The sequence below is a fragment of the Cicer arietinum genome, chromosome 5, assembly GCF_000331145.2.
Source record: "Cicer arietinum cultivar CDC Frontier isolate Library 1 chromosome 5, Cicar.CDCFrontier_v2.0, whole genome shotgun sequence".
Taxonomy (NCBI): Eukaryota; Viridiplantae; Streptophyta; class Magnoliopsida; order Fabales; family Fabaceae; genus Cicer; species Cicer arietinum.
The window spans coordinates 72341484-72353956 of NC_021164.2; the positions used below are offsets into that span (position 1 = coordinate 72341484).

General features: G+C 28.0%; 2 protein-coding genes across 2 annotated transcripts; one reads left to right on the forward strand and one right to left on the reverse strand.

Moving 5' to 3' along the window:
• The first annotated feature begins 4320 nt into the window (after positions 1-4320).
• LOC101497627 (uncharacterized) lies at positions 4321-5234 on the forward strand. Its single transcript, XM_004501539.4, has 2 exons — positions 4321-4624; positions 4745-5234. The coding sequence occupies exons 1-2, from the start codon at positions 4432-4434 to the stop codon at positions 5002-5004; spliced, it is 453 nt and encodes a 150-aa protein (XP_004501596.1). The 5' UTR covers positions 4321-4431; the 3' UTR covers positions 5005-5234.
• Positions 5235-7692: 2458 nt separating this feature from the next.
• LOC101497305 (transcription factor MYB1-like) lies at positions 7693-8865 on the reverse strand. The gene has a single exon (XM_004501538.4). It carries the CDS (start codon positions 8550-8552, stop codon positions 7839-7841), a length of 714 nt encoding a protein of 237 aa, XP_004501595.1. The 5' UTR covers positions 8553-8865; the 3' UTR covers positions 7693-7838.
• Positions 8866-12473: the final 3608 nt, after the last annotated feature.

Genomic DNA, 12473 nt, shown 5'->3' on the forward strand with positions numbered 1-12473 from the left:
TCTTTCCCTCTTTATTCGCTTAACCCCTAATTTTCTATCTTCATTAACCTACCATCCTCAATCTTCTTCAATATTCTTCAATCATTTTGATACATTTCATCTTCAATAATCTTGAATCATTTTCAACATCTTCATCATTATAGTGATTCAAATCAAGTAGGTATGTATTTTGTTGTGTTTTGTAGCTTAAATTTTTTTTCCAAAATTTCGGTTTCATACGTGAACTGAGTTCACGTACGTTTACGTGAAATGAATTCACGTATTTGATGAAATTAAGAACATTCAGATGCTACGTTTATTAGGATTACGTTAACGTATGTCAATTAAGTTTGTGTACATCAATGGAGGTTTAAAATTCATATGAGCTACGTGAACTCAGTTCATGTATGTTCACTTGAATTCAATTCACGTATGTGATACATGAACTGAGTTCACGTACATATACGTTTTCTCAGTTCCCGTAAAGCTGATAAAATTTGAAATTATTTTGTTTTTTTTATTGTATTCAAGAGTTAAGATTTTCTATGTTATATTTATGTAATTCATTCGATGCAGTTAAATGGATCAAGGGGGAGACAACAGTGACAAAATGTATGAAAGTTTGGAACCTGATTTTGAAAAAATGTATGATGATTTGGATCCTGATTTTGAAGAAATGTATGATGATGTGGAACCTAATTTTGACGCTATGAATGACGAAGTTGAACCTGTTATGATTAATTTGGCTGATGTGTTTACCACGGGCATGATGTTTGATACACGGGATGAATTATTGAAATGGACAAGAAATGTTGAAAAGGAAAATGGAATTGTTGTTGTGATTTTTAGATCTGAAATTGCGACAGCACGACCAAGAACTTGGACTAGAAAATGGTAAATATAGACCTTGGAAAAATTAATTATTGGTTGTGAAAGAAGTGGTAAATATAGACCTTGGAAAAATCCTAATCTTACGAGGAGCACTTGGACTAGAAAATGTGAATGTCCATTTAGTTTGAGAGGAACACAATCAAGTGTTGGTGATGGATGGTATTTGCATGTAATATGTGGTCTCCATAACCACGAATTGGCCAAAAAACTGACTGGTCACTCTTTCTTATGCCGATTATCTCAAGATGAGAAAAATGTACTTGGTGATATGACAAAGAACTTGGTAAAACCAAAAAACATCTTAATGACATTGAGGGATCATAACGTTGAAAGTTTGACGACAATAAAACAAGTTTACAATGCACGTCAAGCATATCGTTCATCACTTAGAGGTAATAGAACAGAAATGCAACATCTTTTGACATTGATGGAACGTGACAAATACGTCTATCGATATAGGAAGGTAGAGGGTTCAAATGAGTTAATGGAGATATTTTAGGCTCATCTAGACGTTATGACTCTTGTAAATAATTTTCACATAGTATTGATTATGGATAGCACTTACAAAACTTGTAGGTATCGAATGTCATTACTTGAGATTATTGGTGTTACATTTACTAAAAAGACATTTTGTGTGGGATTTGCATATCTACGGTCTGAGCGTGTTGATAACTTCACATGGGCATTACAAATGGTGAAAGAACAAATTACAAGTAGTGAAGTTGAAGTTATCGTTACTAATAGAGACCTTGCTTTGATGAACGCGGTTGAAATACCAACTATAAGTTTGATTGGCCATTGATGGCATAAAAAACTTTGGTCGGGTATGTTGTGCCTTATTGTTAGAATAAAAGTCACGTCGATTCAAATAGGGTTGCACATCAACAAATTGCATCCATATTCATAACCAGTTTTTAGAAATAAGATATTTATAGTCTGATTTACTTTTTAAAAACTATTTTTTAATTTAAAAAAAATTAAAAATCAATTAACTCGTTTGTTAAACTATTTTATAATAATAGTTTTGAGAAGTGACAAAGCAAAACACCTTATACAAATTTTATTTCTCAAAATGCGAAAAGTAGATTATTTTCATTAATGGTATTTACGTAATTATAACAAAGTATTTTTATGTTTTTTTAAACGTCACTTTTACACACACGCTCATATGAATTGCTTTCATTCTTTGTTTGCAATTAGGGATGAGAATAGGCTAGACCGGGGGCCTATGGTAGGCCTACTTATGGTCTGATCTGATCGGCTCTATTTAATAAATAAAAAAAGCTAGGATCATACTATTTTTAAAGTCTATTTATTTAAATAGACCAGACTCATATTTATAAAATAGTCTATTAGGCCTGACAGGCCGATCTATATATATTTTATTATTTATTGATGTTATTTTTTATTATTATATTAATAATATTATTTTCTATTTTAAATTTTATCAATTAGGCAATCACTCAGTATCATTTCATATTCGATAGTGGTTCCATATTAGACAGCGATTTTATATTTGATAATCGTTTCATATTTGATAACCGTTCAATTAGTCAATCACTCAGTCGTCGTTCTATATTTGTTTCGGAGGTAATAATAGGTGCATTAGTTTTAGAAAAAAAAAAATTATTTTTCAAAACATAAAGTTTATTTTTTAGGGTTTAAATGATGTTTGTTTCAGATTTTTTAAATATTATTTTGTTAGAAAAAATTATTTTTTGTTTAATATATATAGACATGTACATTGATATTGATATTGATATGTGAAGAGCATCATGTGGTATGAGTAGAGCATTTAAATGTTTTAATATGAATAAGTCTTTTAAAAAGGCTTCTACGTCAAACCAAACTTTTAAAAAAGAGGTCAGACCCAAAAAAAAGACTATGATATGTACACATTAATAGGTCACGCTTACGCCTAAAAAATTAATAGTTTGTCAGATTCAAGTATTTCAAAGTCTGGTTCTATTTCCACCTCTATTTGCAACAAAAGTGACACTAGGATTTCAATCCACACATTTCTTTTGAATAAAATAACCGTACATTTTTATACAAAGTTTTTCTTTTCACTTTCATATATTTTAATTTTTTTTACAATTAATAATGATACCAATTCTAAAATACATAAAAATAAATTAATCAATATTATTTAAGTGAATGTGTCATTACCTTTATTTGAAATATGTAAAATAATAAACTCATAGAAAATAAAAGCATCAATTAAAATAATTTTGTAAAAAACTCAATTAGTTAAACTTAAAATGGAAATGCATGCATTCTTTTGTTAAAAAAAAAAAACACTTGCATTCAAATATTTAAATATGTATGAAACACATTTTTTTAATTTATAGTTTTAAAAACATATTTTAAAAATAAATTTATCAAATGCATATTTTCATTTTCTTATCTCTAAAACCATTTTCAAAATTAGGATTACTAAATAAATTTTATTTTGTTTTCTTCTTAAAAAAATTTAAAAAATTAAATTATAAAATGTTTTTAAAAATTAAAAACAAAAACATAATGAAACAAACTCTTAAAGTATAGTTTCTAACCAATCTCTGTATTTTGAATATAGTTATTTATTTTCTTAATTAACCAGTTGTTAGTTTGGGTGTCGATATATATCATGAGCAAAAAAATTATAAATTTTTTAAGTTTTCAAAAAAGAAAATTATTATTTGTATTTTTTTAGATCAAAATTTAAAAAAAAATTGAAATTTTTTTCTCAAGATTTTTTATAAAAAATAATCTCGATTTTTTTCTTAGAAACATTTTTTGAAAAAATAATTTTGAATTTTTTTCAAACAAATTTATTTAGAAAAATAAAAAAAATTGTATTTTCTTTAAAAAAAATTAGAACTGGTTATAAATCATAACTGGTTTTGTAAAATTAAATCCAATTATATAAATTAGTTATAAAAATCTATTACGATGGAAAAAAAATTATATCGATGTAAATTGATTATATAGATATAGTCTTTGATAACTCTATGCCGAAACCTCTACAAAGGACATTGTGGCTCCGCCCTGGTGTACCGTAGTTATGGTGCAGCCACTCCTTTAAATCTAGAAAGAGATTTCTCAGCCACACCGCAAGTTGTCAAAGGCCACCAACCCATATTACTAATCTTCCCAATAAAAGTCACTTTGATTACCTTAGTCGCATTTTGTGCATTTTTGCCAAACTATCCACGAAAACCCTTTCTAGATACGTGTCCCCTTAATTCATCTAAACCAGAAAATCCATTTATATAATAAGATTTTACTTAAATTTTTATTTAAAACACACAAGTAAAAATAATATTTAAACGATAATTAGGAACGAAGTCGTTGAGAGCATGTAGACTTCTAAGTATGAAAATGTTGGAGTTTTTTATATACGTTCCATATATAATATAACCGAGTCATACTTTCCAACCTTTGTGGTAAAATAACAGAAATGAATTGAAATTGGAAGCCCAATAGAGTTGTTAGCTAGTTAATTAATGTTGAATCCTGTTTATATATATAGTAGTAAACCCCTGCAACTGGAATCGATCATCAATTAATTAATTAAAGATGCAGAAGCATATGTCTAGAATCTTGATTACGCAAGGAGTTATGTTCCTTGCGATTGCTTCATTGGCTGCAGGAAGCCACGGCATAAGCAGTAGAAGCATTTTGGTTGGAGACTCTGAAGGTTGGCATGCGGGCACTAACTATACTCAATGGTCCATCAAAAATAGTCCTTTCCGTATAAACGACACATTGGGTATGTATTACCATCAATATTAAAATTAATTAAAGTGAATTTTTCATAATCATGTCATAGTTATGATCATTGTCGGTGTAACTAACTAATAAATTATAAAAAACAATGTCATACATGCAGTGTTCAAGTATCCCCCTCCCGGAAATTCCACAGTGGCTCAGAGCGTTTACTTACTACCAAACATGTGGAGCTACATGACATGTGAATTTAGAGGAGCAAAGCTACTTGGAAGCCCTGTTCAAGGTGTTGGTGAGGGCTTAAAGATTCAGCTCAATCAATGGAAGAAGCCTTACTACTTTGCATCTGCTGAAGGAAATGCCTATGACTGTATTGCTGGACTCAACAAGTTCATTGCTGTTCCATCTACTCGTTCCTTTTAGCCCAATTTCCTTTCTCACTCTCATGGCCCAATTAAATCATGTGATTTTGTTTTATGGTTTTTCTTGTTTCACCTTCAATATTCTCAAATACACAAACATAACATATTTGAATTAATCGATTCATAAGGTGTTGGTTTGTGCCACCTAGATAAATATGATGTTGTATTTTTCTCTGTTACTGTTTTATTAATAAATAAACTAAGTTCAATTTTGATGGGCTTCACACTAAACGGCTGTGAACATTTTCATTTGTTTAGGCCCATTCTGAATAGTTGACATGAATAGAGAACTCTTATTCTACAGTATATTTTAATGAAAAGTTTACCATGCCTCATATTTATATTCATATTTCACATTTTATACAAACTACTTTTTTTTTTAATTATTACTTTTCCATTCCATTGAATTCAATTTTGATTCGTTAAGTAATATGTTTCAGAAAATTCAAATTTTGTATATTGAAAATTTTATTACAAGTTTTTTATTACACATGTGTTTAAGAAAATTCAAAATTTATGTTATAAAATCTTTTTTAAAATTTTCTGAAACATAAATGTGTTTTGAAAAACTTAAATTACAAAAAATTCTAAAATATATTTGTGTTTCTAACAAATTTGAAATTTATATTTTCGATAACTTTTTTAAATTTTTTTGAAATACAAACATATAAAAAAAATATAAAATATAATTTTTTTTAACAAAAATAGATTTTTGTTAAAATGGTAGGATAAGTATAAATACAAATTGTAAAGTTAAATTTTCTATTTTTAACCTTAATTGTTTGAGTGGGCCATCGTTTACAATCCGTTCATAATCAATTTAAAAAATAATAGGAAAAAATTAAAGCATTAATACTTTAATCTACAATAACACAGTAGTATATCATAACATGTTTGATGCTCGAGTTTTAATTGGATAACCACGGCGCATATTGAATTTGACTAATTTAAAATAATAAGTCGTTGATAAAGTAAAAAAATTAATAATTAATTATACACATGTAAATAATATGAATAATTAAATTAATCAATGATTATTTATATTATTTTATTGTCTAAAGTAAACTATTTATTTTACAGGAAAATAATCCACTTATAGTAATACATGAATTTAATATGAATAGATGATATTTATACACACTTTCAATATCAAAACCATATTTTCATACGATTTTACTCTTTTTTATTATTTTTCTCTTTTCTCATGATCAACTCCAGAACTAGGTTTTTTTTTGTCAATACCCTTTTTTTGAAAAAAAAATACAAAAATACCCTCATTTGAAAAAAATATACCAAAATGCCCCATTTTTTTTTCCTTTACTTACAAGTCGCCATTTGGAATGGCGACTTCTTTAAGGAAGCCCGAGTTTCAAATGGCGACTTCCTACTTAATTTTTAAAAAAAGGGGCATTTTGGTATATTTTTTTCAAAAGGGGTATTTTGGTGTTTTTTTTTCAAAAAGAGGGTATTGAAAAAAAAGACTCCAGAACTCACCCGAAACTATATATAATTTGTACGGTATTCGGTATACCATGTCAGTTTTTTTTTCAAATAACATAATATTAAGGGCGAAAACATGTGGGCTTAGGTGGGCCATGGCCACCCTCAAATTTGTAGCTGTATTTGAGAATACGAAGCATTTGATGATTTTACAGTGGAAAACTACGACTAAAGCTATAAATTGGAACTTCTAATTTTTACCGTAAAAACTGTATTGAAATGCAATAATGAATGAATAGGTCGCTGAGTTTCTAAACACGCGTAATCTTCATTTTATTTTCTTATATAAAAATATGATTTTGTGCCATTTCCATTTGAAAGTTTTGAGTCAATCCTCAAAGCACTCGCATTCACGGAGAAATTGTGTTTCCCTCCACCCCTGTTAATATCCAGTAGTTGTAAAGTAATAATGAAGTAAATTTAAGATGAGAGTGGGTTTTATTTGACGTAAATGAAAGAGAGAAGAGAGCAAAGAGTAAGAGGGTGTAATGTAATTATTATTCTCATGGCATAAGTACGGGTTGAGTAATTAATATTCAGCTAGCTGTATACAGAGAGAGTATCATGAATCGGATTTTGTAGTTTATGACAAAAGCCGAACAGTCTTGTTGCTTATTTGGTCGCATAACATAATTACACTGCTTGCAACTTGCATTACGCTCTTTCCGTATTTTATTGAATTGGAGTGTAGTAAACAAAAGGATGATTCGGGTCACTGCCTATAAAGTCTATTTTCCTAATTGGGCCATGTTGGCCTGGAGTTCCAACCTCTTGCTAACTCATTATTTCCCTCTTTGAAACCAGTATAGATCCCGTAATACAATACTGGTAACCAATAACACAAATACATACCCACCTAAATTTTAAAATATTTCATTCAATTTCAAGCCAAAAGTTCTTTGTAAAAGATGTATTGTTTTTCTATTGAGCCACTTTTTCTACAGGGATCAATTTTATGCAAATAATAATAAATAAATAATTTTATGCAGTTTTTGTCTTCAGAGAAAGGAATAAAAAAGTTCTCGTACAATATTCCCAAACAGCTTTGGGACATATAGTTTGCTCGAAATAATAATAATAATAATTAATTAATTAAAATGAAAATAGTGAATGGTTGCCAGCGGTAAAACAATGCTTAGTTTAGCCACAATTAAAATAGGAAACGCAAGAAGAAGATAACATCCAGAAATAGAAGAATCAAGAATGTTATTAACATATAACATCCGGTTCAAATCCGAATTAAGCAGGATAAAATCCAATTGCAAGAGTAGTAGTTAACTACCATAAAATAATAAACAAAAAAAAAGACGATAATTTTCATGATTAAATTTCAATTCAATGAAAACCAGAGTTATGAGAAAAATTAGAAGACACATATTCCCTAACTTCCCTTGCAATCACACCTCTCATCACATCCCAAAACCCCGACGGAACATTTTCCGGCGACTGTCGGTGATCAGCAACAACCTCCTCCTGATAATCCACACCATTCCCCGGAGGAGCCAGAGTCAACGCAGTCAACGGATCATCCTCCACAGGCAAACAAGATCGAACACCACGACCGGAAGAAAAACTTCCCCCCTCATTACTAGCAGTTACATTTCCGGCAACCACAACAGAACAATCACCACCAAGACCACTCGCCTTACGCTTAAGCGTCGAATTCCAATGATTCTTCACAGCATTATCGGTTCTCCCCGGTAAAAGACGAGCAATGGTAGCCCAACGGTTACCGTATTGAGCGTGCGCTGCTATAATTGTTTCATCCTCTTGCGGCGAAAAAGGACGGTGTTCCACGGTGGGGCTGAGTTGATTACACCACCGGAGTCTACACGATTTGCCGGACCTCCCTTTAATGTAACGACTGATGAGTGACCAGTTTCGTGGTCCGTGTTGTTCAACGAGTCTGGTTAGTATTCTGTCTTCTTCTGCACTCCATGGACCTTTGATTCTGTCTAGTTTGTTTTGGTGGTTAATTTGATTTGATTCTGAAGAGCATGAATCTGACGAAGATGTTGTTGTTGAGGAACTTCTATTGATTGCTTCCATATGATAATGAATTAATTAAGTGAGTGTTTATAAGTTAGTATTAGTGAATGTTGTATTATATAGTAATAAGGGAGTGGAGTGTTAATTGGGTTTATATATGGAGATAGGAGGCAGTGATTTAGTTAAAGAAAAGATGCATGCAATGTAGAATATGATTAATTTAATTTAAATGGTCTGTGGGTGTTGAGAAGGAAGTTGTTAGGGTGAAGGGAAGGGTAGTTTCCAGGAAAGTAGGGTTTTGTATAGTTGGTGGGTGTGGAGAGTCTAACTACAATGACTCTGTAGATGCGATTTGATATGCGTGTGTGTGTTTGTGTGATTTCAGTAACCTTTCTGGCTGGCTGCCACACTCTTTATTCAGGTTTGTCTTCTTTCTTTCTTTTTACCATTTTGACCTCCTTGAAATTTCCTCACATCTTCTTTTTCTGTTACTTAATTACTATCATATTTACCACCTCTTCTATTAAAAAAATATTTATATTTTTACAAATATTCCAAAAATCAGGTAATGTAATTTATATTTTTTAAATTTATTAAATTATTTATATTTAATGTTAAACATCTAACTATTTACATCGAATATTTTTTTTAATTGAATAAAGTATATATAAGAAACAATATCAGTATATAACATTTATTTACAGTAGTGATAAAGATTTTAAAAAAATATTCTTATAATAGTAACAACAAAAGCAACTATTTTGCAAGTGTTGTATTATATACTTAGATTACTTATCTATCTAGTTAGAGGTTCGACATTTGATGATGCATATAGAAAATATATATCAAAGATATTAACTCTTTAAATATATTTTAATTACTTCAAAGAAATGGTTTTTAAAGTTATACGTCGAGGACGTTTTAGTCATACAAAAGATAATGTATATTTTAAGATAGAACTTCTCTATAGTTTTAATTTAGAGATTGAAGTCTAAATTTGTAAGTATAACTTGAAAATTTTAAATTTAGAATTAGAACAATTAATAATAAATTATACAAATAATTTATTTAAAATATATATTTTATTTTAAAGAATGTAAAATATATATTAATGTACATAAATTAAAATTAATTATTATTAAATTAGACGTTATATTTTAAATTTAAATTGAAAATTTTACTGAAGTTTAAATTAATTATAATAATATTTTTATTAATTATTATTTCAGTTACTATTTGGTCATTTTCTCCATACTACTTTAGCCCCTTATAATTGATAACAGTTAGGCACAATTTTGGAGTTAAAATAGAAAGTAGAATATAAATTAGACTAACCTAGTTCACATATGAACAGTTCAAATAAATAAACCAAATTAATAGCTAGGTATAGGATTGGTACCACATTTACCAGCTGTAGATTAGATAGAGTAGACAGTAATTAATAATGTAATACTAATATGTATGGGGGTATGTATAGGGAGCAAAGATAGCACATAAATAGAAATGAAAGAGGGTATATAAATCATAAAATCATTCTCGTACTGAATAAGTAGGGCAGGGAAATTAAGACGGTGAGTGAATATAATAATAATATTTATTATTCGGGGAGAAGTAGTTAATGGACAATTTTGTTGGGTGCGTTTAAAACATGACATGACAGGAAAAGTTGAGCTGTTTGACACACAACAAACGTTTTTTAAAAAATGTTACTAACAACATACAATACAAAAAAAAATTAAAAAGTACATATAGTTGCAAGTGGGGACGAAAGCCTTTTTGACTACTTTTGTTGGATGAACATACATACAGCTGTAATCTTGAAGCCAAACTCTTCTTTCCTCTCAAGTCTATCCATAACCAAAACCAATTATCGAAGCCAAAAGAAAGGACTAATAATGCTTGTCAACAATTACTTCATCTATTCCAAAATAAACTTCGTTTAATTTTTTTTATATATATTAAAAAATTATAAATTTGAAATAATAAAATTATTATTTTACTAAATTACTATTTTTCAAACAATAATTCAATATATTTTATTTTAAATCATTAAATTATTTTTGTTAACTATATTTATCTATTTTTCATTATCATAATTATAATTAAGTAAAATTAATATTTTTTAAAATCATGTACATATTAATAATTGAATAATATAAGTAAAAAATAATAACTAAAGTTACATTTATTTTAAAATATATTTTGTTACGAAAATGATATTTAATACTAGTTTTGTATCTTTTCAATGTTAATTTAAAATTATTTACACATATTAATAACATTATCAGTTTTATTATTTTTAATAAAGTTAATTTTTATTTTTAATAATACCTTCAACAATTTATTATTTTAAATTATTTATTTTTCTATGATAAATAATTAGATTTATTTTTAACAAAACAATAAAAAATTACTACTTGAAACTTTAAAATAAATAAATGTTTTTTAAAAGAAATACGCTTAGAAATGAGTGAGTACAATTATGTTATAGCATTTGAGGTCACAAGCTGCAATTTGAAAACGCAAACCTCTGTTACTATATTTAAAAAGATTTTTGCTCTCCTAAAATAAAATATGTACCTTAAAAACATAGTATCATATTAAAATATAATGTTTATTAAAGATAAATATTTAATATTTACGATTACTAATAGAATTTAATATATGAAAAAGAATATAATTTACTGTAAAAAAATTTGACAACGATAAAAAGAAATGAAATCCAAATCCTTTGAAGAAAATAAAATAAAAAGAGCAGGTTGGAATATGATTTGAACATCCTCCACGTAAGAAGGCCCCACTACCAGCCTGTAAGAATCTCACGTGATTTCATTCAAGTTGAATTCCTTTGACTTTATTGGCACTATTATGGGTCCCATGATTTCATCTAGCGTGTGACCTCATACTCTAACTCCTATAAAACCACTCGTAACTCATCAGCGGCTCCACGTTTTCTTTAGTGTTTCACAAGTGCTACCTATACTCTAAATATGGATTTGGATTATGTCCATTCACAACCCTTCTAAGTGATTCAGATTTTAACTTACAACTTTATTTCAATACAAATATGATTCAGATTTTAATTCCAGTAATTTAGATTTAAACAACTGATGTTTGTCTCAAAATAATTGATTTATTTATAAAAAAGTATTTTAAAATTTTTCAAACCAGTATTTTAATATTTTTAATTTTCAATATACTTTTTTTTAATATAATATCTTTTATTATATATTTATGATATTAATAATATATTAATATTTAATAAAAATAATTTGATAAAAATAATATTTTTTTTTCATTTTTTTTATACATTTTTTAATATATTTGAAATAATTAAATAACTAACTTATTTTAAGACAAATGAAGTAATATATTTTAAAATTTTGATGTCCAATAATGATTAGACAATTGAGATATATGTGTTAGTGTGCATTCACATTGCACTTAATTCAACTCCTTTAATACATTTTGTTTAACATAAACTACCTAAAGGTGTAAGATTTAAGTGGATCTAATTAAATTATATAGATTTCACGTAAATTCATTATAATCAATTTGGTTCTTTTCTATTCAATAACCAATTTGATTTTCGAGTGTTTATAGTGTGTGTTGCAATAGTGTTTTAAGGAGTGTATTATTAAGATAAGTTCTGCTTACGATTCTTTCTCATTACTCCCTCCCGTTCTTAAAAATGGCCTTTTAGAAATAGTCTTTTTACACTTATTTCTAAACAAGAATACACACTTTCACCCTTACTCCCTCCATTTCTACATATACAAAAAAATGTGGAAAAAAAAAACTATTTTACATTTTTTTAAGAAAAAATAGTTAATTCTATTTAATTTTAAAAGTAATAAACAATAATAATTGTATTATCTAAATTGTTGGCAATTAAAACTAATTCTATGGTAATAAAATATATATTAGTATTACAAAATAATATAGATCAAATATTTTGATTATATAAGCATGCGTCCCCCC

What these genes read in the sequence shown, in the direction of transcription:
- LOC101497627 (XM_004501539.4), top strand. Translation starts at nt 4,432, where the DNA reads ATGCAGAAGCATATGTCTAGAATCTTGATTACGCAAGGAGTTATGTTC. An exon ending in CCGTATAAACGACACATTGG is followed by an intron (nt 4,625 to 4,744) that starts GTATGTATTACC and finishes TCATACATGCAG; the next exon opens with TGTTCAAGTATCCCCCTCCC.
- LOC101497305 (XM_004501538.4), bottom strand. Translation starts at nt 8,552, where the DNA reads ATGGAAGCAATCAATAGAAGTTCCTCAACAACAACATCTTCGTCAGAT.